The sequence below is a fragment of the Schistocerca gregaria genome, chromosome 6 (genome assembly GCF_023897955.1).
Source record: "Schistocerca gregaria isolate iqSchGreg1 chromosome 6, iqSchGreg1.2, whole genome shotgun sequence".
Lineage (NCBI taxonomy): Eukaryota > Metazoa > Arthropoda > Insecta > Orthoptera > Acrididae > Schistocerca > Schistocerca gregaria.
The window spans coordinates 125,115,599-125,143,491 of NC_064925.1; the positions used below are offsets into that span (position 1 = coordinate 125,115,599).

Below are 27,893 nucleotides of genomic sequence, written 5' to 3' on the forward strand. Positions count from 1 at the left end.
GCAGGAACCGAATGAAGGGTGGAGCCACGGCTCGTAACACATCTGAAATTTAACGTTCACTGTTGAAAGTGCCGTCAATACGAAGAAGAGGTGACCGAGATGTGTAACCAAGGGCACCCCATACCATCACGCCGGAAGATACGCCAGTATGGCGATGACGAATACATGCTTCCAATGTGCGTTCACCGCGATGTCGCCAAACATGGATGTGACCATCATAATGCTGGAAACGGAACCTGGATTCATCCGAAAAAATGACGTTCGCCATTCGTGCAGCCTGGTTCGTCGTTGAATACACCATATCAGGCGTTCTTGTCTGTGATGCAGCGTCAAGGGTAACCGCAGCCATGGTCTACAATACGACCTTTGTCAAAGTCGGAAAACGTGATGGTACGCAATTCTCTTCCTTACACGAGGCATCACAACAACGTTTCACCAGGCAACGCCCGTCAACTGCGGTTAGAAATGTTCCTCGTGTCAGCACGTTGTAGATGTCGCCACCGGCGCCAACCTTGTGTGAATGTTCTGAATGCAGGCAGAATCGTTTTTCGTCGGTAAAGATCATGGAGCGCCACTCTATCAACCAACTGATTCCCTGACCGCACCAGTGAAGCCGTTCCCGTCGATGCTGTGGCGAGAGTGGCAGTCGGGATAAGGTCTGCGTGAGACTGTGGCGCCACTGCTATTAACCGGTCCGCAGCAGTCCGTGCCCGACACGTCTGAGCTCGTAAGCTCTCTTATCTGTGCTGTGGTAGCTTACGGTGTGCAACTTCTGCTCTTACAATACGTAACTCCTGGCGCCCGTCTGAGCTGCGTAGCTGTCATGAACCCCATCTACGGGTGTGAGATTGTTCACATGATCACGTTAAACAACTGACACTGCTCGTCCAACTTGTGTACAATTCTCCAAAAGAGCCACCCCCACCATTTCACCCTCTATCAGAATCGTTCATTTGGCTGTAGGGAGCACGAGTTGAGCCGTAGTAAAGCTAGCTTTCAAAAGCGCGCCGCAGTGCGTAGCGTGAAGCAGTCGCCCTCCGTTTTCTGGCGGTGGCGCCGTTGTCGCAGTTGACGGCTTCGGTGACTCCCTCTAACGGGAAAGGGGAAATGTGGGCTGTTCGCGTGGGTTTAAGAAGTGGTTGTATGGGCTCTCGTGGAGAGCTGGCAGTCGGGGCATCAAGAAGCGACTTCTCTGCCGGTGCTAGAGGGATAGCACCCAGATCGTGGCATCAACGTGGTGTGGGACGATAACTGCCTGTCGCGAAAGTAATCTTCCTGAGCGTCGGTCCGCAAGGGCCTATCTTACAGTTCGGCCTCATGCTGTCGACCGGCGAGGAGGTTCTGAAAATCGGCGCGCCTTCCTGCGTTCATTAAAACGGCTCGCAGCGGGCGGCTCGGCAGAGCATTTGGAGATGCTGCGTTGGTTCAGTCCTGGGAGTCGCAACGCACCAGAAGTTGAGTATTGATTGTTAACAGATTTTATGAAGTTTAACTGAATTCAATTTACTTATTCTGGTTAATTATTCCAGGTGTATATTTTGGGGGTTTCCCGCCATTCATTCTCGTCTGCCCACACGCGGGAAAGTGGTAATATTAGAAAGGGTGGTCCGTTTATCCCCTTTTGAGGACGAAAGAGTATTGCTAGACTCACGTGTAAAAGGTATTCTAAGAAAGAAGAAAAATTCCTTTTTGCCTCGTGGTAAAAACTAGTCAATAATATAACGAATTCCTGCTCATCTGGACGCTGTAACTTACGTAAATTTGTGTTTACGTATATTTGGCTATAATCAAGCGAGGTGGTTAATATACGCCGTAGTGGATTTTTTATATTGTTTCTAGTCAGCAAAAGCTGTTGTCTGTTTTTTGCAGTTCAATACCTTTCAAGGCTTTTACTCGACGTGCTTATGTGTTTTATACAGGTAGTTGGTTATTAATGTGTTTTCTTGCCATGAAAAAGTTGGACATTTCATTACGGGTAGAAATTGTTGCCTTGAAAGGAGAATGTTGTAAACGTTCGCAAGTCCTACCTTGCGAGCGTGTGTGTTTGTCCTAAGTTAACTGGCAGAAATTTGTAATATTTGTTTTTTTATGTATTTTGGAAATGTGAATGTTATTAACTGTGAGTGTCTCCCCCCCTCCCTCCCCAATGCGGTTATGTTGCAGACAAATTAGATTCTACGCCATTTAATGAGCCTGACTGAGGCTATTGTGGGCGGCCGTAGCTACGGCTGTTGTAATCAAATGGGAAATTCGTCTACCCAAAAGTGAAGTCATATATTCAAATGGTATTCATTTATTAATGGAGTGAAATTCGCCTGTAATTTACCAGAGCTTCAAATATCATAAAGCGTCGTGTTGTATGCGTTAAATTGCTTGCCTGTACTTGCCTTTCACCGGCGTGAGATATTTTATAATAATTTAATAATTTAAAAGTCCTTTTCTATCGTAAATTGCGAGTTATTCGTTAAATGATTGTTGGTTTTTTTTAAATATCATAGAGTCTTGCACCAAATTTGAATAAAGAGTGTTACTGAAAATTGTGTGTAATTTCACTAGTTATTCCTTGGCACCTACTTCCACTTTACATTTTGTGTATTAATCGTGATTAATAACCTTTGGTGAACCAGTAGTTATTTTACGGTTCACAAGTGTGTTTCCGTTGCATGACTGCCTGCTTGCTTCACACGTTTGCAATGAACTGAGCCTTCGGTCAGTTAGCATTCCCTTTTGGAGGGCACACACAGACGGCGCGCTTGCAGCTGTGCCCCCACGCTATCTGTTTCAGGACGACGTTGAAACATTACCAGCACAGTTACAAACCACTGATGACATATGCCGTCATGGAATCAAATTCGACGTCATCTTTCCAGGTGTACTATTTTTTGCCGGCAGTGTATATATTGCAGTTCACTAATTTGGAGACTAAAGTTATGAACAAACGTGTAGAATTCGGGTTTAAAAATCATTTTGTTCTTAACGGGGAAGCAAACTAATGTTTTCTGTAGACGCTGGATGTCGCATGAAAGACATGACGAGCAGTATATGTTTGGGTCGACACCAGCTACACAATTTTGTACATTCTAAGTGTTGTGGCAATAAAATACGGTTCAGATGTGTCATTCTCTCTAAGGTACTGTCAGTCCTACCTGATAGGGATTCAACACAATAGCAGTGGCTGGATGGTAATGCTCTGGTTATAAAATGTAGGACAGAAACGTGAGTACCAAGTGATCATGTTTCTAAAGGGGCGTTTGTCGTGGCCAGTATAACGGCTGTGGCTATACGACATCAGGCACGTGGTGTGTTTGTCCCTGCGATTCTGGCAGGAATGTATACTAGGCTGGTTTGTGTGGTAGGCTGGTCCGAGACTGCTTGATGACCTTAGCAAAGTGACTGTATATTAAGGAGATAGTCATAGCGGTCTGCTAAAGTGGAAAAACTGTGAAAAATCGTTCAAATGGCTTTGAGCACTATGGGACTTAACACCTGAGGTCATCAGTCAAATAGAACATAGAACTACTTAAACCTAACTAACCTAAGGTCATCACACACATCCATGCCCGAGGCGGGATTCGAACCTGCGACCGTAGCTGTCGCGCAGTTCCAGACTGTAGCGCCTAGAACCGATCGGCCACACCGGCCGGCGAAAAATTATGAAACTTTGACAAATTATAGAGATAGTGTCATGTTTCTTCTCGGAAAACCATTGATGAGCCAGCATTTAAATGTCAGGGTGAAATATGTTAAGCTGTTTGTATGGCATTCACACATATTACATTTTACGTGAGCGTGGTAGACAAGAGCGCACCTGCCGTAAGATACTGCCAGTACATACGGTTGCAGCTGAACGTGGAGGGTCAACGACGGGTGTGATGTTTTATCTTGGAATACAATCTCTAAGGTGCTCATGGTAGCATAACCACACGGCATTGGCGCCTTGACGGGTATGGCAATTGAAGCCGCTGTAAGGGCACTGAGACGGCAGGAAGAGTATGGGGGAGGGGGGGGGGGTTTAAGAGGAACGGAGAGACATAGATCTAAAGATAACCAGAAATAAACTTCAACACTAAGTAAGAAATAACCTTTATCACACGCAAAGTTCCATAACCTCTTGTGTGAGCGGTCGCCGTCGGGTGGGATTTCATTTTGCCTCGAGGTGCTGACTGGGATACACGCACACAGCCTTGACTGTACAGGACCCGCTGGCATGGTGCTACTCTTTCGAAGCCCTGTCATTCCAGCCTTAAATGTTCGCATTAAAAAGTTGTAATTGTTTACAAATAACATCCCAACATCCTCCTTTTCTTTTTACGCAACAGCTACATTACCTCTCTGTGTGTGACTACAAGGAGATCTGGTTGCACTGTCTACTTCCCATTTCGATCTGCTGCATTGTTGTTTTCAACATATACTTATATGTACGTATTGCGACTGTTCAGTGGAAAGAGTTTACTTGATATAATATGTGGAGCCATTCGACCTCTTGAGTTTTTAATGTCATTCTGTTACAAAGTCTTTCAGTGGCAGGAGTGTACTTCATGTGCTACGCTGGATTCGTGAGTAGGCTTGGAAACGGAATTACTGCACTTTTACATGGGACGAATGTCCACTATGATGCTAATTCAGCAGTAACTGCTTTATGCTATTGTAATATAGACTGATTCCTACTTAACTGCAGAATATTTCATTTAACTTCTGCTGATCGTATTTAATGCTTGTTTCGGCTAGTACGCCATTGTCAAGTGCACTTTGTGACGCTTACTTACACGTAGCCTAAGTGTGTATCATAGAAAGTTGTTTTGACATTTTTCCTTGTTTCTAGGAGGAGTGGCGTTCATTATACATCTTGGAGCTGAAGACAGTCTGGTGACAAGTTGTATGAATCATTTGGTTCCGTCTGTATAGTATACTAGATTTGAAAGATCAAATGACCCTGCTCCTACGGTGCTTCAGGTTAATAGAGTAAACCGTGTCTCTGATACTTGAGGTATTGTTTGCACCTCACAGATATATGAATTTTGTGGCTAATTGCAGTGCAAACGTCGAGGTAAAAAAAAAAAGGGAGTTTACATTATGTCACGAACTTCAAGCCGACGTTTGCGACCTTACGTAGCGCAAAACGTTGGGTTCACCGCATTCACGCATGGTTCACCGCGGGATTTATGCCCTGACGAGCTCGTTCCAAGTTTCGACAGTTGGGGATATCTATCGACTTTTGTGGTAGTATCCCAAATAATATATGATGCTTTGATTGCGTGGAGATGTTATTGTTTCATCAAAAATGTCAGCTTGCGTCGTTTACGAGAACACTAATCGATCCAATTGTAATACAAAGTCCAAAAGAATCACATTTTATTCGTAAGTGAAGCGTTCAAGCGATATTTTCTTTTGTATACATGAATTATGGTTGCCCTGTTTATTCTTATTCTTTTCAGTGTTTTTCACTGCCTTCCAAAACGCAAACGCTCCGACATCCGAGCCACATTGTATCATCGGTCTCGTCAACGCTCAACACACGGCTACGTGAACGCGTTGCTCCTTGGTGCAGCATCTCATGCCCTACATTTATTTCGCCGGTAATTATTCAATATTACCACTTCATCCCTTTAAAAATGATTCTGGCTAGAACAGACGGAGATAGCGGTGATGGGTGTCTGAGTTTTGTTTGTATGATTCTATAAACGTGTGTATTTGTGTGCTTTGCTTCCTCTCTGAAGAAGCTTTGGCCGAAAGCTTATGTGAACAGCCGGTCAGCAGTTAGGCGTGTGTTTAGCAGCCTATCTGTTTCACAGTATAGTTGTTCCCACATGAAGATTTATGTAACCAATCCATTACACTTCAACGGGAACAATAACGTACAAAATTTCAATACCATAAGCAAAAAATGGCATACATTACGCCACCTTAACGACGTCTGCGGCACAAGCAGGTTTCACAATGTTGCAACCAAAGCTTTTGATCACTTACCCAGTGATAAATTCCTGACAGTCACAAAATAAAATTTGAAACTATATTGAAAACATTTCTCTTTAAGAAATACTCCTATTCCTCAGAAGACTATCTATTACAGTATTTTAATGTGTAAATGGTGATAGATAGGAATTACAGGCGAACGTCTTTGTCTTTAATTGTAAAAGAAAGAAAAATTAATAAATGGTCAGCATGGAATAAATAAATGAAAGTAAAAAGTGGTGTTAATATAAAATGACTCGTTCCACATCTTTAAAATTTATCGTGCAGAAGATACAAGGAGCATGAAACTAATTATTGTTTGTCACGAAGCACTTACACACTGTGAAAACCTCAAAATGAAATTCAACGGACCAAAGTAGACGTATATTACAATTGTGATATGATTGGTTTTTGCTGAAAAACTGATAGTTCCTGGCAAAAAATATTACGAAAGAAGAAGCAAAGAGGCTGCTGTAAGAGAGGTAGGCCTGCACGGGGAAGGCTATCATCATTAAAAATGACTAGCATTCATGTTAAAGTACACTGTCCATTTTGTAAGGTCCAAGCGTTTGAGATCATTCCTTTGATCACATTTGTGGTATTGCGAAGTGCTGGAACACGTTTAAAAATTTTGTCGCTGTTTTACCCTGTAAATTGCTGTTGTTAGTCGCACACTGAATGACGCATCAGATGTAAGATTTCAAAATGAGAAGATGTGTAAACTACGAAACTAATCCACTTACAATAAAATAAGTATTCTTTTACGCTTGGAGGTATACCTCTGTCTAGTTCTCCTTCCTTTACATTAAGTAATTGCTGAGTATGATGACATGCACAGAATAAGAGAGCATGCCTTGCTTCTTTCCTTATTGCACACGTTATGAGCTAGCAAGCAATGGACACTTTTTTTTTTTTGTCATCAGTATACTGACTGGTTTGATGCGGCCTGCCACGAATTCCTTTCCTGTGCTAACCTCTTCATCTCAGAGTAGCACTTGCAACCTACCTTCTCAATTATTTGCTTGACGTATTCCAATCTCTGTCTTCCTCTACAGTTTTTGCCCTCTACAGCTCCCTCTAGTACCATGGAAGTCATTCCCTCATGTCTTAGCACATATCCTATCATCCTGTCCCTTCCTCTTATCAGTGTTTTCTACATATTCCTTCCCTCTCCGATTCTGCGTAGAACCTCCTCATTCCTTGCCTTATCAGTCCACATAATTTTCAACATTCGTCTATAGCATCACATCTCATATGCTTCGATACTCTTCTGTTCCGGTTTTCCCACAGTCCATGTTTCACTACCATATAATGCTGTACTCCAGACGTACATCCTCAGAAATTTCTTCCTCAAATTAAGGCCGGTATTTGATTTTAGTAGACTTCTGTAGGCCAGAAATGCCTTTTTTGCCATAGCAAGTCTGCTTTTGATGTCCTCCTTGCTCCGTCCGTAATTGGTTATTTTACTGCCTAGGTAGCAGAATTCCTTAACTTCATTGACTTCGTGACCATCAATCCTGATGTTAAGTTTCTCGCTGATGTCATTTCTACTACTTCTCATTACCTTCGTCTTTCTCCGATTTACTCTCAAACCATATTGGGTACTCATTAGACTGTTCATTCCGTTCAGCAGATCATTTAATTCTTCTTCACTTTCACGCAGGAGAGCAATGTCATCAGCGAATCGCATCATTGATATCATTTCACCTTGTACTTTAATTCCACTCCTGAACCTTTCTTTTATTTCCATCATTGCTTCCTCGATGTACAGATTGAAGAGTAGGGGCGAAAGGCTACAGCCTTGTCTTACTCCCTTCTTAATACGAGCACTTCGTTCTTGATCGTCCACTCTTATTATTCCCTCTTGGTTGTTGTACATATTGTGTATGACCCGTCTCTCCCTATAGCTTACCCCTACTTTTTTCAGAATCTTGAACAGCTTGCACCATTTTATATTGTCGAACGGATTTCCATGTCGACAAATCCTATTAACGTGTCTTGACTTTTCTTTAGCCTTGCTTCCATTATTAGCCGTAACGTCAGAATTACCTCTCTCGTGCCTTTACTTTTCCTAAAGCCAAACTGGTCGTCACCTAGCGCATTCTCAATTTTCTTTTCCATTCTTCTGTATATTATTCTTGTAAGCAGCTTCGATGCATGGGCTGTTAAGCTGATTATGCGATAATTCTCGCACTTGTCAGCTCTTGCCGTCTTCGGAATTGTGTGGATGATGCTTTTCCGAAAGTCAGATGGTGTGTCGCCAGACTCATATATTCTACACACCAACGTGAACAGTCGTTTTGTTGCAGCTTCCCCTACTGATTTTAGAAATTCTGATGGAATGTTATCTATCCCTTCTGCCTTATTTGACCGTAAGTCCTCCAAAGCTCTTTTAAATTCCGATTCTAATACTGGATCCCCTATCTCTTCTAAATCGACTCCTGTTTCTTCTTATATCACATCAGACAAATCTTCACCCTCATAGAGGCTTTCAATGTATTCTTTCCACCTATCTGCTCTCTCCTCTGCATTTAACAGTGGAATTCCCGTTGCACTCTTAATGTTACCACCGTTGCTTTTTATGTCACGAAAGGTTGTTTTGACTTTCCTATATACTGAGTCTGTCCTTCCGACAATCATATCTTTTTCGATGTCTTCACATTTTTCCTGCAGCCATTTCGTCTTAGCTTCCCTGCACTTTCTATTTATTTCATTCCTCAGCCACTTGTATTCCTGTATTCCTGATTTTCCCGGAACATGTTTGTACTTCCTCCTTTCATCAATCAACTGAAGTATTTCTTCTGTTACCCATGGTTTCTTCGCAGCTACCTTCTTTGTACCTATGTTTTCCTTCCCAACTTCTGAGATGGCCCTTTTTAGAGAAGTCCATTCCTCTTCAACTGTGTTGCCTACTACGCTATTCCTTATGGACACTTAGGGAAGTTTTTTTCAAACTTGAACATTAGAAATGTTGTGCATTTGAAACGAAATCCGAACATTTTACGAACAAGAAGCAATACCAGTAAACAAACAAGTATTGATTTCGGACTTCCAGCTACGTTTGCTTTCGATTCAAATACAGTAAAAATGGAGTGAAATTGATTACGAAAGCACGCTTTTCACATCACTTCCTTCTCTTCTTTGTTATTCTAGATATAGAACTTTGTCCACAAAGTTTTTTCTACGTTTACCTTTTCTTATTGTGTTCTGTCTCCTTCGATACTATCTCTTCTACAATTGATACATCGCTCCCAACATCGTTTCTACTTCCTGAAGCAGTCTTGATACGCCTCTTTCCTGGTCGCGCGAAGCGCCATCTTCCAGTTTTCTTTTATCTCGTCTATTGTTGCAAATCTTCGTCCTTTCAACGGGGTTTCCCACAGTGGAAATAAAAAGTGTCCGTAAGGGCCAGGTCTGGAGAGTACAGAGGATGACACTGCACAGTGATTTCGTTTTTTGTGCAATGGTCACACAGCAACAGGAATGAATGAGTGGGTGCGTTAGCATTATGCAAAAACCATGGATCGTCTCACCACATATCAGGCCGTTTGGTTCTCAAATTTTCTCGCAGGATCCCAAAACATCCCGGTTGTACCATCGGTTAACAATTTGTCCCTGTGGCACGAATTCTTGATGAACTAATCCATCAAAGTCAAAGAAAACTATCAGCTTGGCTTTGACATTTCACCTGACCTGACGTGCCCTGACGAACTGTATTTGGTCTTGGAGAACCTTTCACGACCTATTTCGAGTATAGAACCCTGGTCCCAACACCATAATCGTAGACCCACGCAGCGTCACTCGTTATTATTCTCTTAAGGAACATCTAGTTCTCATTTGCACGTTCCAAAAGCTGTTCAAAGATTGCGGGGCGACGGTCTTTCTGGTCTGGAGTCATAAGTCGTAGGACGAACTTGGCGGCAGCATGATGCATTCCAAGATGCTTTGTCAGGACTTCATTCCAAGCGAGGTGGCACAGTGGTTAGCAAACTGAACTCGCTTTAGAGGGGACGACGATTCAGACCGGTGTCCGGTCATCCTGATTTCGGTTTCCTGTGATTTCCCTAAATAGCGTCAGGTAAATGTCTGGATGGTTCCTTTGAAAGGTGACCGCCATCTTCCTTCCCCATCCTTCCCTTATCCGATGGAACCGATGACTTCGCTGTTTGGTCCCCTCACCCCACATCAGCCAACCAACAAGGATTTTATGACAGGGTGGAACTGAAATGTTACATTGCTCTGCAGTTTCTCGGACAGCCAGTCTTCGATTGGAACCCACAGTTTCGGCAGACGTCGACGGTTGTCCTGAACGAGGATCACTTTAACTTCCGTCCGGCCGTTTCGCAACCGTGTGAACCATTCGTAGCACTAAATATGGTTTAATTCCTCATCACCGTAGGCTTCCTGCATCGATTGGTGTACCTCTGCAAAGGTTTTCTTGAGTTTCATGCAAAATTTAATGCAGACGCATTGCTACTCTAGCTCTGTCATCTCGAAATTCAAAAACTATGTAACACAATGTTCTACTTAATACAGTACTATAAATTAACTAATAGACATATAACAATAAAACTTCCGGCACTTAACACATTAAACACAGGCGTGTCGACAGATGCCAACTCCATTTCCTGGAACGCAACATTGGTGTGAAATTACTAATGTCCCGGAAATTTTTGAACAAATAAAAAACTAGATACATTGACGAGATCTAATATGTCGTATTACTAGAGCAAATAGGCATTCAGAAACAGAATAACGTTCGAAATTGCGTCCTGGCTCTGAGAACTATTGGATTTAACATCAGAGGTCATCAGTCCCCTAGAACTTAGAAGTACTTAAACCGAACTAACCTAAGGACATCACACACACCCATGCCCGAGGCAGGATTCGAACCTGCAACCGTAGCAGTCGCGCAGTCCAGGACTGAAGAACCTAGAACCGCTCGGCCACACCAGACGGCTGAAATTGCGTTCTGGTACTATGTTATTCTTGTAAGCATTGTAATTTTTAGAGTTTGAAAAAATGTGTGGGAAATCTTATGGGACTTAACTGCTAAGGCCATCAGTTCCTAAGCTTACACACTACTTAACCTAAATTATCGTAAGGACAAACACACACATCCAAGCCCGAGGGAGGACTCGAGCCTCCGCCGGGTCTAGCCGCGAAGTCCATGACTGCAGCGCCTTAGAGTTTGAAATTGATGTTACGCCACACGACAGAAATTATGACCAAGAAGCAGTCGTAAACAGTAGCCTGCTAATATTATGAGTTGTTTAAGATATCAAAAGCCCCACCCACTCTGGCTTCAAATAATATTCAGCGTAAGTCTATAGCGCCATCTCCCTTCCTTTTTTACCTCTATGAAATGAAAGTTGTCTATTGCATGTCATGTGATTTTTGTTCATATTCCTTCTTTGAGATTTGAATAAAGCATTCTAATTACTTTCTATGTCTCAAGTCGGTTCGCTCGTTGAGGAAGTCATTGGTAAATCTATTCGTATGTGTGTGCGTTTCCATTTCTTCCAAAATGTACATATTAGGGCCTCTAGGTATAGTTCACATAATTTTTAAACCATTTTAAATGTGCTTTGCAGTGCAGTTTTGGCTCTTTCGGTATATGTAGAAGCTTGACCTTTTCTATTATGTTCTTTACATCGAATTGTGAAGCTTCCACGCAGTTGTCCAATACTAAACTTAGTGACAACGTTACATGAAATTGAGTAATCTCTGGCTCGCACAAAAAGTAGAAACGATGTGCGCCATGCCGGCCGCAGTGGCCGAGCGGTTCTAGGCACTGCAGTCTGGAACCGCGCGACCGCTTCGGTCGCAGGTTCGAATCCTGCCTCGGGCATGGATGTATGCGATGTCCTTAGGTTAGTTTGGTTTAAGTTGTTCTAAGTTCTATGGAACTGATGACCTCAGAAGTTAAGTCAGAAAGTGCTCAGAGCCATTTTTTTATGTGCGCCACATTCACCTTTATGACAATCTTTTGATTGCTGTTCTTCTAGAATTTAAGCGCGAGAAATTTCCGATATTTTTATTCAACACTCTTTTAGTGAAATTCTGAAGAATGACTGTTCATATATAAAGTTAAAAATGTTATTATTAAAATGACGCACGTCTTCCGAATTTTTCAACAGCTCTAAATGTCCTAAATCTGCATATTCGCAACGAGAAGGACTATTAACAGCTGAACTAAGTAGATACAGTATTTCTTACAATACACAGTATTATGTAAAACAGCTATAAATGATAGAAAAACTTTTTCGTTTGTCCCCTTCCAACCCCCGCACCACCCCAATATGTCCATCCTCTATCTCTCCCTGCATGTATATATCGCCTAAGCGTATCGACCCTTCACTTAGAAGATGCTCGTACAATTGGCCAACAGGAGTAGAGCTAATACACACATAAGGAGACGTTGATAACAGCTTAGGTAGTCACTCAGTTCATGGTGGGTATAAATTCAATTAAAAAGCTGATACATGCTACTACAAAGCTGGTAACAATTTGTTTATGGTGTATGGTGGCCGCATCCTCAGTGACTTCAGATATTACTTCACAGTCTTATTAGAGCACAGCTCATGACAATTATTTATATACCAATGTGTATCTAAATTTTCCCCCAAACTTACTGCCCCTTCGATGTAGCTGGTTTATTATAGAAGTCCCATAAAGAAAAGGAACCGACCAGAAGGGTATTAAGCTATTCTGACGATCGCATGAAAGCCTCATGTTTTGTCGCTCTGTTGCTGCCAACCCCTGCAGGCTGTTCACGTAATTAATGCGTGTGACGCAGGTAGACGCTCCTGAGGGAAGTAACCCTATCTCAGTGTGGATCGCACAGTAGCAGTGAAGGTGTCCACATTGAATTACGTACATTGCTAAAATTAACATTTGGGATAGATATCGAAGAGGCAAGTACCACAAGTAAAATAATGAAACAGCCTTATCTGACAATCTGTCTGACATTATGAACCAATGTGGTGCTAGTCGCAGTAGTTTTATGTATTAAGCAAGGGGGGGGGGGGGGGTCGAAAAATTATAATTACTGCTCAAATCAAGTGGCTGTGGGTTTCTCCTTCCCAAAAAATGTCATCCCACAAGGTGTGACTCTCTCAACCAGAGCTCACGTCGAACCTGGAAGTGAAGAAAGGCAATATTATTGACGTGATCCGAAAAGTATCCTTTCCAGCGTAGAAAATGGTTTAAGCCACGCTTTTAGCATACGAATTATGGAAATCAGTTATCAAGTGTAAATACCGTAGGTTATAGATTCTTTCACTAGCATTTTGTTTTGCAGCGGAAATATCATAAATAGTGCAAGTAATTAGCGGTACTGTGAGTGCCAGTTGGCCGTTCATGAGTTTCGTGCAGTAACAGTATTCATATCTCACTATGCTAACGATACCACAGTTGAAGACAGTGGATAGAGCATTTATCTACCTATATGCTGTAAGCTTCCTATAAAAATTATCTAAAAACGAAGTAAAGATTATTCTTTTTTCAAAAGTTTTCTCCTGCTGGAACGTGTGCTTTACGTAGACATCGTATTCAACTGGTGTACAACACTGGCTGTTCGTTGGCCCTCTGTTGTGCTTATGAACAGTTCCATGAAACAAAACTTTAAGCTTTGTTATATACTAAGTTTCAAATAACGAAAATTATTATATTTGAATGCCAAGAGTAAGTAATGGATCACTCAGTGAAAAACATTTAAGTGAAACTCAATAGTGAAGTATATTATGAAAGTTACATGATATGACGTGCAGTTTCTGAAAAATGTGGCTCTACGCAGAAGAAAAACAACTGCTGAGATTACCTGCAGTGTTTACTATAAATTAAACTGATAGCTCAGCACAACACTCGATAATTATGACTACAAACTGTTTCATCATAAGAATACAAAGTGAGATATGCCCTTATGTAAAAGTAACTTACTTTATGCTCACAATAAAACCTCCCCATCGCACCCCCCTCAGATTTAGAGGTAAGAGGTCTTGGCGGACAGCCCATCAAAAAGTAAATACAAATTGACCTTGAAAACAGGAAGAAGCTGTACTGAACTGTGACAAAAAAAGCAAAATATGAACAATGAACGGTCCAAGCTTAAGAAGTGCAGAAGAGAAGCGACGGTGTCAAGGTAAAGTGTTCCCCGTGCTGGACTGCAACGCTGGCGAGCCGTTTTCAAAGCTACCCTCTTTTTCGTGGTTCGCTGTATTCCTAACTTGTGTCAGTGCCGCGTTGTAACGTCCATTTGGGACAGGAAGAGATCGATAATGAAAGTTGAGTCTGCACAACTACTCTATTAGCAGCCAAAAGGAAGTGGCTTTCGAATGGAAACCGCAAACCATTGATGACAAGGCGACAAGTCACCGGAAACCTCCAACGGAAAATAAATCTGCTGTGTCACAGACGTGTGTCATATGACATGACCTAAGTTGGTGAGTGAGTATCAATGTGAATGTGATCTCTTCCAAGGAAATAATGAAAACCAGGTGATTTCTGGTCTGGAGAATACAGAGTCATTCACACCGGAACTGACCAAGATACACCGGGAATGGGAGGAGTTGGAATAATTTTGAGGAAAAACTATGGCTCACGTGTCAAGGGATATGTGCAATATAGCTCTCGAATAATACTAGTCAAACTTGAAACTAAACCAAAGGACACTTTGATAATACAAATATACATGCCAACATCCAAAGAAGAAGATGCAGTCATTGACGAAATATACGAAGAAATAAGTGATGCGATGAGAAATGTTAAGGGAGATGAAAACCTGATTGCCATGGGGGACTGGAACGCGATTGTGGGTGAAGACCCGGAGGAAGGAATTGTTGGCAGATATGGACTTGGAAGAAGAAATGAAAGAGGTGACCGACTGATCGAGTTCTGCTCAAAGCACCAATTAGTTGTTGCAAACACACTTTTCCAACACCACAAACGAAGAAGATATACATGGAAGGCCCCTGGAGACCTGAGGAGACAACAGATTGACTACATTCTAGTGAAAGCACGTTTTAGGAACCAGATAAAAGATTGCAGGAGCTACCCATCTGCAGACATAGGCAGTGATCATAACCTGGTCATGATGAAAAGTTCACTGAGATTCAAACGTTTGAAGAAGAAGCCAGTAAAACTTAAATGGGAACTAGAAAAACTGAAAACTGAGGGACTGGCAAAGCACTATGCTCATGAAACAGACAACCTAATTAAAAATTTTCAACATGGTGGAGTAAATGAAGACTGGAATCAGATTAAATCTGGTATATACAAAGCAGCAGAAAAGATAGTTGGAAGAACTGAACCCAAAAACAAGAGGAAATGGATTACAGCAGATATTATTAAGCTTATAGAAAACAGAAGATTATACAAAAATGCAACTGAGGAACAAGGAAAAGCTGAAAGACTAAGGAATTTAGTTAATAGAGAAGCTAGGAAAGCAAAAGAAAATTTTCTTGGAGAAATGTGCAGGAAAGTAGAAGAAAATATGCAAAACGGAAGAACTGATTTAGCCTACAGAACAGCAAATCAATTTTTTTTAACAAACGTAAAACAGTACTCTCAGGCACAATAGAAAATAAAGAGGAGAAAATGCTGTTTGGTGAAGACATGCTGAAGAGATGGAAAGAATACATAGAGGAGTTGTTTGCTGGAACACCTCTTTCGGAGGAAATAATAGGAAGAGAAGAGGAAGTAGACGAAGATGACAAGGGAGATGGCATTCTGCAAGAAGAATTTGACAGAGCTCTAAAATAACTACAGGACAACAAAGCAACGGGTATAGATGACATCCCTGCAGAACTAATAAAGAATGCTGGTGACGGCATGAAAATGATGCTGCTTAAACTTATTAGGTCCATCTATAATACAGGAGAGATACCGACAGACTTCCAGAAATGTATCATTGTTCCTATACCAAAGAAGGCAGCAGCTACAAAATGTGAACAGCACCGAACTCTTAGCCTAATATCACATGCATCAAAAATTCTCATAAAAATAGTTCTGAAGAGAATTGAAGAGAAGGTGGAGGATATGCTGAGTGAAGATCAGTTTGGTTTCAGAAGGGGATTGGGAACAAGAGAGGCGATTCTGGCACTAAGACTCATTATCGAAAAGCAATTACAGAAAAATAAACAAACTTATATTGCCTTTATAGACATGGAAAAGGCATTTGATAACGTTATCTGGCAAGAGATGTTCAGAGTGCTGAGGAAAATTGGAATAAAGTACAAAGACATCCGCGTGATACTCAGTTTCTATAAGAATGAGGTGGCAGTGATTAGGAACTGTCACCAGGAACAACAAGCAAATATTAGAAAAGGGGTAAGACAAGGATGTGCTCTGTCTCCTCTTATATTCAATGCTTACATCCAGGAAGCTATAGACCAAGTTCGAGAAACTACTGAGGTGGGGATCAAAATTAATGGGCAGAAGATAGACATGGTACGTTATGCAGATGATATTGCTATAGTCACGGAGACAGAAGAAGATCTAGAGGAAGTCCTCAGAACAACGGAAAAAATTCTATACAATCAGTATGGAATGAGAATAAACAAGAAAAAGACTAAAGTGATGGTATGCAGTACAGGAGCAGAATATGAACCTCCGAGAATTAGAATTGGAAGAGAGGAGCTGGAAGTGATACAGGAATTTACTTACCTGGGAAGCAAAATCACAAGGGATGGTAGAAGCCGGAAAGAAATTGCGACCAGAATACAAAAGGCCAAAATTGCATTTAATCGGAGAAGGAACTTACTCACCAGCAACAACATCAGTCTGAAAATAAGGAAACGCATCATGAAAGGTTTCGTTTGGAGTGTGGCCCTATATGGATGTGAAACTTGGACAGTTGGAAGAGCAGAGAGAAGACGGCTAGAGGCCCTGGAGATGTGGTGCTATAGAAGGATGATGAAGATCAGCTGGACAGACAAAGTAACAAATGAAGAGGTGCTTAGAAGAGTACAGGAAACCAGATCTCTGTGGAGGCACATCCAAACAAGAAGAGACAAACTTGTAGGGCACATCCTACGACACAACAATATCATTGGAACAATAGCAGAAGGAGTTATTGAGGGAAGGAATCGGCGGGGGCGACCAAGGATATCATACATGCAACAGATCATGAATGTCGTTGGATGTAACACATATGTGGAAATGAAGAGGAAAGCAGACAGAAGAGAGGAATGGCGCTCTGCTGCAAACCAACCTCAGGGTTGAACACTAAAAGAAGAACAATGGTTCAAATGGCTCTGAGCACTATGGGACTCAACTGCTGTGGTCATCAGTCCCCTAGAACTTAGAACTACTTAAACCTAACTAACCTAAGGACATCACACACATCCATGCCCGAGGCAGGATTCGAACCTGCGACCGTAGCAGTCTCACGGTTCCGGACTGCGCGCCTAGAACCGCGAGACCACCGCGGCCGGCTAAAAGAAGAATAGTTGGTTCTTAATGTGCAGCTAATGAAAGCAACAGTTCCGCCATCACACAGTTTCTCTGTGCTCTGTCAAAACATATGGTTTTAATATTTTTGAAATTGCATTCCGTGTTGGAAGTTTTGACTCTTGAATTCCTTTGTTGTGACATAGTTCACGTCCGTTTATGTGTTGTTTTCATTTGTGTGAGATGCCTATGTGGTCTATCGCTTGCTCCCACTGTACATCAGATTTACTTGTGACGGTAATGTATTCTTACCATGTGATTTATATTCTATAAACAATATATGGTGTGAGAACTACCAAGACTAGAGAAAGAGAACAAACATTTCAGTGAATGAACGGACTGGAAAAAAAAGGCACTGGGAATTTACAACCCGACTCGCCCGCTTTGCCTATGAACACCGTGACCGTAACCACTTAACTATGACATCATGGCTCTTACAAACTTCTCAGTTTTTTGCTTCTTAAGCTTGGATGACTCACTGTTTCTATTTAGCTTTTTTTTCATAATTCAGTAAAACCTCTTCCGTTTCTGACGGGCTATCCATTAAGCCATCTTATCGCTTAATCTGAGGGGGGGGGGGAGGTTCTCTTGTCAGCATATTGTTTTCTGTCTGTGGTGCTGACGTTCTTGAAAGCAGATAGAAATCACCAGATGCAGCAGGTAAAGAAAAAAAATCAGCTCACTGCAAAATTTGTTTATACCAGTCACAAACAATGTGTGGCTGGGTTCGGCGTAAGGTGCAATGCACACAAAACAAAATATTCAAAACTTTAGTAAGAAAGATGGAGGAGCGTTTTACTTTAAAGAATTTTGTTCTTGAAAAATTATACTCTAATTATTGTCAAAAATATTCTATAATATTAGGAAACGCTAAAAATTATAAAATTCTCTTATTACTAAAAAAATTATAGACATTTAAATTAATTGCACTACTTGTGACGTAATGTTAACAAAAGGCTCAAACAATACTAGTCATCAATATTAGCAGTTAGCTAAGGGACAAAGATTTCCTTCAATTCTTCTGACCAACATTTCATTCTTGCAGACGCATTGATTACTTGAAAAAATTCCTTCAACGAATCTTCTCTATCAGCAGAATCAAATAACAAATGCTTACAAATAAGTTTTAATCTCCGTAGCTAAGTATTCCATATAACCTTTCTCAGATACAAAGTTATCAATTCTCCTTCATTAAAACCTCAACTGCTCTTTACTATGTCCCAGTTAAGAATGCCCCACCGATGTACAACTGAGGAGGTGATAAGAGAACGACAGATAAACTTGAACACAGAGTCATAGACCTTATTCACTACTTGTACAGCGTGGTCACTTATGTTTGTCCCAGAACACTCAAGGTGAATTATTTACAATGGCAGAAAGCATATGAAAATCTTGCGGTACTAAAGCTTTTTCACGTATGAAACATTTGTAGTATGCATACTGGAGTGCTCTACTCACCATAAGTCTTAAGTATATTTTCAGATTTTCAGTGGTGAACAGTTTAGATGCAGACTTTGAAGAGGTATCTGGGAAGCAGAGCGTGGGACGATATCGTATGCTGAGACCATTTCGTCTTTATATCAGTAGCTATATGAACAGCTTTGTCAAACCGATGGGTGAAGAACACAGCTCAGGACCATATGTCAAATCTTTAGTCAAGAAGCATATTTCAGCTCGTGAGGCAATATAATAGTATAATGCTCCCCTACATTTTAAAACTGCACACAGGGGATTAAACATTATGAAAATGTAGGGTGACAGATTATCAGATATTTGTGATACATTTAGAGCACTTCATTGGGAGCTGCTAACAATGACGTCCTTTGAACCGTTGAGTTCCTTTAGGATGTCCTCTAGAGGTCGTCCCTTGGTTTCTGGCAGCAACCACCACCCAATGACAGCGCAGGTCAGACAGACAGCTGCGAAGAACCAGAAGCTACCATAAGCTCCCATTGCCTCTGACATCGCTGGATAAAGTTTGGTCATGATGGTCGCGGCGCCAGCGATCACTGTGTATGTAGCTATGGCGGCCAGACCTCTGATCCTCGGAGCGACAATCTCCAAGAGCACCACATGTGGCAGTGAGCTCAGCCCAAACGCCAGCATCAGGATGTATATCGAGAGACATGTGGCGGGCAGCCAGCCGACGGAAGACAGGTCCGTCTGCGTATCTTGCTTGAGGTACATGTAGACCCCCATCACTGTGACGGAAGTCCCGACAACCCCATTGGAGAGGAACAGGAGGGGTCGTCGACCTAGGCGGTCCACAGCCACCATGGAAGCTACAGTGCCAACTACCTGTTCCAACAAGTAAAAAGTAAAGATTTACAAACATTTGTACAATATTTCTTTCCGAAATATTAGGGTACTGAGGGCGTGACTGTCTAGGTTATTTTAGAAATTATGTATTAACATACAGGGTTAATAAAATACGTACACGAAACACCATATTTGTTGAAAATATTTTGTATATGCAGTGTTGGATGTTTATCAATGTTAAAAACTGCGTTTCCAATACAAATCTGTACCGGTTATTTTGTTTTTGACTGATTTTCGTCTGTTTCATACTATACATGAGACCTGTGCACAAAAGGGAACAAACTCTCCATGAAGTGTATGTTGTTGTTGTTGTTGTTGTGGTCTTCAGTCCTGAGACTGGTTTGATGCAGCTCTCCATGATACTCTATCCTGTGCAAGCCTCTTCATCTCCCAGTACCCACTGCAACCTACATCCTTTTGGTGAGTCACCTAAAATTACCGCTGGATATATTTCTTAAAACACATCAAATACTGATGAATCGATTCCACAGACCGAACGTGAGGATAGGGGCTAGTGTAATTGGTTAATACAAACCATAAAAAATGCACGGAACTATGTTTTTTTAACACAAAACTACGTTTTTTAAAAATGGAACCCCGTTAGTTTTCTTAGCATATCTGAACATACAAAGAAATACGTAATCAGTGCCGTTTGTTGCATTGTAAAATGTTAATTACATCTGGAGATATTGTAACCTAAAGTTGACGCTTGAGTACCACTCCTCCACTGTTCGATCGTGTGTATCGGAGATCACCGTATTACGAAGGGAATCAAAGGGAAAGGTGATGGTCCTTAGGTACAGAAGACAGTGGAACAGTACATTACGTCCACATGCTAACACATTTTTATTGGTTTTTTTCACTGACGCACATGTACATTACCATGAGGGGTGAGGTACACGTACACAAGTGTTTTCCGTCTTCAATTACGGAGTGGAATAGAGTGAGTCAATACATGTCAGGCCAATAGATGTTCAATGTGGTGGCCATCATTTGCTGCACACAATTTCAATCTCTGGCGTAATGAATGTCTTACACGCCGCAGTACATCTGGCGTAGTGTCGCCGCAGGCTGCCACAATACGTTGTTTCATATCCTCTGGGGTTGTAGGCACATCACGGTACACATTCTCCTTTAACATACCCCACAGAAAGAAGTCCAGAGGTGTAAGATCAGGAGATCGGGCTGGCCAATTTATGCGTCCTCCACGTCCTATGAAAGGCCCGTCGAACATACTGTCAAGGGTCAGCCTAGTATTAATTGCGGAATGTGCAGGTGCACCATCATGCTGATACCACATACGTCGACACGTTACCAGTGGGACATTTTCGAGAAACGTTGGCAGATCATTCTGTAGAAAGGCGATGTACGTTGCAGCTGTTTGGATCTCTGCAATGAAGTGAGGACCAATGAGGTGGTCGCCAATGATTCCGCGGTCGCTGTCGCTCTACCTGTCTGAGCCAGCGAGGATTGTCCACGGACCAGTAATGCATGTTCCATAGATTCACTGCCCCGTCGTTTGTGAAACCCGCTTCATCGGTAAACAGGTAGAACTGCAACGCATTCTCTGTTAATGCCATTGACAGAATTACACTCGATGATTAAAGTCATCACCATGTAATTGCTGATGTAGCAACACTTGAAACGGGTGAAAGCGGTAACGATGCAGTATGCGCATGACACTACTTTGACTCAGTCCACCGGCTCTCGCAATGTCGCGTGTACTCATGTGTGGGTTCATGGCAACAGCAGGTAACACACCAACTGCACCCGCTTCTCCTGTGACGGGTCTCTTACGAACCCGTTTGCGTGCTACGACCTTACCTGTTGCATACAGTTGGCGGTAGATGTTTTGCAATGTGCGGCACGTTGGATGCTCTCTGTCCGGGTACCGTTCTGCATACACCCTGCAGGCTTCAGCTGCATTTCGTCGACACTCGCAATAGATGAGTATCATCTCCGCCATTCCAGAGTTCGAATACACCATGGTCACAGTTCCTACAACACTACACTATCACAGACGTCTGGTAACACGGTGTACTACAGCTGGTCTGAGTACGGAGACAAATGCAGAATAACAATAGCAGCAAGCGCTACATGCGGACACTGCGACAGCTAGACCAAACCACAACAGAGCACTACAGCCACACCCGTAAACACGGTCGTCATCGTAAACATGTCTATGCAGATGCTGCTCGCCGACCGTAGCCCGTGTTTGTTATAACACCTAACTGAACGTCGGAGGTTTCAAGCGTCAACTTTAGGTTACAATATATCCGGATGTAATTAACATTTTACAATGCAACAAACGGAACTGATTACGTATTTGTTTATATGTTCAGATGTGCTAACAAAACTAACGTGGTTCCATTTAAAAAAACGTAGGTTTGTGTTAAAGAATATACTCCCTCGCATTTTTGTGTGGTTTGTATTAAACAGTTTCACTAGCCCCTCTCCTCACGATCGGTCTGTGGAATCGGTTCGTCAGTATTTGATGTGGTTTACGGAATATATCCAGCGGTAACGTTAGGTGACTCAGGAAATATTCCTCACACACAAAGAAATAAAATATGTTATGTGGACATGTGTCCGGAAACGCTTACTTTTCATGTTAGAGCTCATTTTATTACTTCTCTTCAAATCACATTAATCATGGAATGGAAACACACAGCAACAGAACGCACCAGCGTTACTTCAAACACTTTGTTACAGGAAATATTCAAAATGTCCTCCGTTAGCGAGGATACATGCACCCTGGAGAAGGGCGTATTGTATAACAGCCGTCCACAATACGAACACGAAGTCTCCACAAAAAATGGCTCTGAGCACTTTGGGACTTAACAGCTGTGGTCATCAGTCACCTAGAACTTAGAACTACTTAAATCTAACGAACCTAAGGACATCACACACATCCATGCCCGAGGAAGGATTCGAACCTACGACCGTAGCAGTCACACGGTTCCGGACTGCGCGCCTAGAACGAAGTCTCTACATTTGGTACCGGGGTTGCGTAGACAAGAGCTTTCAAATGCGCCCATAAATGAAAGTCAGGAGTGTTGAGGTCAGGAGGGCGTGGAGGCCATGGAATTTATCCGCCTCTACCAATCCATCGGTCACCGAATCTGTTGTTGAGAAGCGTACGAACATTTCAACTGAAATGTGCAGGAGCTCCATCGTGAATGATCCACATGTTGTGGCGTACTCGTAAAGGCACATGTTCTAGCAGGACAGGTGGAGTATCCCGTATGAAATAATGATAACATGCAGCATTGAGCGTAGGTGGAAGAACATGGGGCCCAATCAAGACATCTCCAACAATGCCTGCTGAAATGTTCACAGAAAATCTGTGTTGATGACGTGTTTGCACAATTGGGTGCGGATTCTTGTCAGCCCACAAATGTTGTTTGTGAAAACTTACAATTTGACCACGTTGGAATGAAGCCTCATCCGTAAAGAGTACATTTGCACTGAAATGAGGATTGACACATTGTTGGATGAACCATTCGCAGAAGTGTACCCGTGGAGGCCAATCACCTGCTGATAGTACCAGCATACGCTGTACATGGTACGGAAACAACTGGTTCTTCCGTAGCACTCTCCATACAGTGTCGTGGTCAACGTTACCTTGTACAGCAGCAAATTCTCTTGCGCTGACAGTAGGGTTATTGTCAACTGCACGATAAATTGTCTCGTCCATTGCAGGTGTTCTCGTCGTTCTAGGTCTTCCACAGTCGCAAGTCATAAGCTAGAATGTTCCGTGTTCCCTAAGACGCTGATCAATTGCTTCGAACGTCTTCCTGTAGGGACAGCTTCGTTCTGGAAATCTGTCTCGATACAAACGTACGTCGCCACGGCTATTGCCCCTTGCTAATCCATACATCAAATGGGCATCTGCCAACTCCGCATTTGTAAACGTTGCACTGACTGCAAAACCACGTTCGTGATGAACACTAACGTGTAGAAGCTACGTACTGATGTGCTTCATGCTAGTATTTTAGAGCAATGAGTCGCATGTCAACACAAGCACCGAAGTCGACATTACCTTCCTCCAATTGGGCCGACTGGCTGTGAATCGAGGAAGTACAGTACATACTGACGAAATTAAAATCTACATCTACATCTACATCCATACTCCGCAAGCCACCTGACGGTGTGTGGCGGAGGGTCAATGAGTTCTAACAAGGAAATTAATCGTTTCCGGACACTTGTCCACCTAACATCTTTTCATTATTTGTGTGTGAGGAATGTTTCCTGAAAGTTTGGCAGTACCTTTTTGTAACTCCCTGTATATATATATTATACTTATACTGCCACATAAATATAACAATATATAATCAAGCCTATTCAGCTGCCTACTTGATTATCGAATTCTTGCTCATACTGAGATGTACTGTTTGTGTGCACATATACCCAATATGTCATCTGTCTTAGAATATGAACATTAAAGTGTGTGACGCAGCTGATTGTACGTAGTTTATTGCTGCTGTTGTCGAAATGTCTTATCTTACAGGCATAAAAATTATGAAACAGTTAATATTCAAAATCCACTCACTTTATGATTACAGCATTGAACTATATACAATTACAATAATAAATTGAAATGTGCACTCGATGCATATATGTAAATCGTACAGTTTTAATTTGCTATTAACTGATGACAGTGGCTGTATAACCAGGTTAATCAACATGTCTTAACAAATTATGATTATGAGACAGTTATGTGCTTTCTCACGTGCAAGGCCATAACATCTGTTACTCTAGTGAGCCACAATGATCAATTTAACTATTGAAATATTCTGTTGCATATACAGAATACAACTTCATAGTCTGTTGAATCCATTCATATACTAATTGCTGTTTATAATAACATAATTCATAAATATAAAACAAAATTAGTCATTACCGTGTTTTCAATGCGTATCAATCTCTATCGAGTACAAGTACATGGTCAATTGATTGTACTACTACAGTTTAATTTTTAATTAAATGGGGGAACGCACATGGCCACACGTTCTAACATTATGTGTGGGTGGAGGGTAGTGTACACTCGCATGGCACTTTCACTTCATTTTCAACTTCTTATACAGGGTGATTTCTCCCACCATGTACAATCTCTAGGGATCGATCGACGAGAGGATACAGAACATACAGTTCTAATCAGTTTATATCCGGAAAGTCAAAGTATTCTAGAGCTTATGATAACACAGCAATTTAGTTAATTAAAGAGTGTTCATATGAGTCGAGGTGTACCTTAAACTGTTTGTTAATCAGTCTCTTATCAGTGGAATATTTTCAGACTGGCTAAAATGTGCTGAAATTAAGCCTCTTTACAAGAAGGAAGAAGAACAGATACCGTCGAACTATCGACCAATTTCGCTTTTTTCGTCTGAAAAGGAACTAAAAAATGTTGTAATTTAATCTCAGAGATACAAGAAGCAAATTTGTTCGACTGTCATACCAGAGGAATACTCTAAAAAACTTTTTTATCATTGAGAGACAAAGGACTAATTTCTTTTATAACTTCTGGTATTAACTAACATTTTGTTCTGATGTGCTTGGGTAAAGACGTACTGTATAGTTTCATATCTATGTGTGTGTTAAATGATGGTGTTTAATAATGGAAAATGTGTTTTAAAATTTCTGACAAAATAAAGCCTAAATTCCATGCCAATGGAGTACAAATTATTCTGTTAATTCGAGAAGGCGAATTTTAGATGGGGCGACGATCTTTACGACGGCGCTGCTCAACAATAGAGGTACGTGATTGTGCTCACTACTTTCCTTTGGTGGCCGCTAAGATTCATTTAGATGTGTTTTTGCCGAGACATTCAGAACCTGCAATCTTCCTTTTCGTATAAAAAATAGGAGTCCGATTGAAAAATAAATATTCTTAAATTTAAATAATCGCTATTCTTTTACCCAGGTCACAGGGGAATGATAGAAAGTACGTGCCTCTACCCTGATTGTACGTTGGCAATCTCCGAGTGTGCTACGACGTAATTATTTTACACAAAAAAATTTACGATAGGTCTTTCTCATCAGATCGCAACCACTCGTACGCGAATGTACGGACCCTCTGAATGTGTCTAGTGAGTCGTACGCATTGTTCAAAAGCTTTTCTGTTAACATTCTGTGGATTGCATCTCCGCAATTAATTTTTGTTTATGCCGCAAATCGCACTTCACGCGAAGTATTTATTACTCAAGTTTCGGGATCCATTTAATGTCAGAAAATTCAGAAGTACGACTGACCAAGCAAACCGATGCAATAATTTCATATCTCTACAACTACAATAACAAAAAAATCAGAGAGAAGGTACGTTACACTTCTTTCTGAAAATTATTTGAAAAGATTGGGTTCAAGCGCCTTCTTAAGCATCTGACTGCAAATACTATATTGTCCAAGTAACAGTTTTGGTTCCTTAAGGATTTCGATGTTATGAATCCTCTTTGCATGCAGAGTGAGAATGTACTTAATTCATTATATAACAAATTAGAGGCTACTGACATTTCCTGTTAAGTAACAAAAGCCTTTGACTCTGTGAATCACAGCATTCTCTTAAGTAGATTGAAGTATTATCGTGTCACTGGAAATGCTGCAGAGTTTTTCATTTCTCATCTAACTAACAGTAAACAAAAGGTGTCGTTCCAAAATACTTTTGGAGTGAGTAATCAATCTCCATCTAATTGTAAACTAATTACATATGGTGTTCCTCAAGGTTCCATCTTGATCCGCTGCTTTTTCCGGTGTACAGTAATGACCTCTTATCTGTTACATTGCGATATAATAAGTTTGTTTTGTTTGCAGATGATACAAACATTTCAATAAATACCAAGTCATGTACAGTATTAGAAATGGATGCTAATCAAATTTTCACCGACATTAATAATTGGATTAAAGCTCATTCACTCTCATTAAACTTTGAAATGAAGCACTATACGCAGTTGATAACCTGTGTGAGATATGCTTCCATCATGTGTACAACATACGAAGACATGCAAATGGAAGAGGCTGACAGTGTTAAATTTCTGGAATTAGAACTCAACAAGAAATTCTGTTGGAAAGACATACCACAGAACTACTGAAGAGCCTTAACAAGTTTGCATTTGTAATGTGAATGATATCAGTTCTAGGAAATGTAGATATAAAAAAATCTTGAATACTTGGCTTACTTTCCGTTTACTAGGTCGTATGGGATCGTATTCTGGGGTAAATCGTGAAACGTAGCAAAAATGGTTAGAGTGTAAAAGCGTGTAATAAGAATCATTTGAGGCTAAATTCGGGAATATAATGTAGAAACCTGTTCAAGGAATTCTTAGTATATTTATTCCTTAATGAAATTTGTAGTACATAACATGTCTCTGTTTCCAGCCAATAACTCAATTCCTAGTATCAATGCTAGGAATAAGTACAGTCTACAAAGAGACCTAAAATCACTTACCTTTGTCCAAAAAAGGGGTCCAATATTTTGGAACACACATTTATAATAAGTTGTCAGAAACTATTAAAAACTTGGGTTAAGATAAAGCGCAGTTTAAACAGAGTTTGAATGACTTTTTGGTAATCATCCCTTTTACTCTACAAATGAATATCTTAGCAGGGATCGTTCAGTAGAAATATCTTTTAAATTTCTGTCCTGACAGCATTTAGTCACAACTGTCAGGATTAGGTATTTTGTGTATGATAAATTTATCAAAAGTGCATAACTGTTTCTGTGTGAGAGTGTATTAATTCTATAAATATTACCACTTCCATTTTACTGTACTGTATTCACAATTCTGAGAATCTAACAAACTATCAGGGAAGTGAGTATTACATCAAAATGTTCTATGATTTTTATATTATACTTTGTGACATTTTCCACACTCACCACATTTTTAGGTGTATGGAATAAAAACTGAACCTAATCTAATCTAATGTGAAAGTAGAGTGGAGTGATTAAGTATGAAATAGATATGCGCATCTGGTGTCCCATGCAGGAAAATACTTGTATACTGTAGAAGGGAAAATAGTAGCGGCACTCCAGTAGCGCGACTGGGATAGTTGACAAAATTTCGCCCCCAGGGTCTAACTTCACTACCTTCTCTGGTCTTGGCGATTTCAGAAGTATAGCGGGCCATTCCTGTACAGATATTTAGATTCTTTAGTGTAAGTTTCAATCCGGCCAGAGT

General features: G+C 41.1%; 1 protein-coding gene across 3 annotated transcripts in view; it reads right to left on the minus strand.

The window, feature by feature from the left end:
• Positions 1–27,893, minus strand: part of LOC126278013 (facilitated trehalose transporter Tret1-2 homolog) — a 172,404-nt gene that overhangs the window by 75,375 nt on the left and 69,136 nt on the right. For 2 of the 3 annotated variants that reach the window (XM_049977719.1, XM_049977722.1), the window contains one exon: positions 19,039–19,701. The exons of the other annotated variant lie outside the window; for it this stretch is intronic. In XM_049977719.1, coding sequence (XP_049833676.1) covers positions 19,198–19,701 — 504 coding nt within the window. In that variant the 3' untranslated portion in view covers positions 19,039–19,197. Of the gene's footprint in view, positions 1–19,038; positions 19,702–27,893 lie in introns of those variants that run through there. 3 annotated transcript variants of the gene reach the window in all.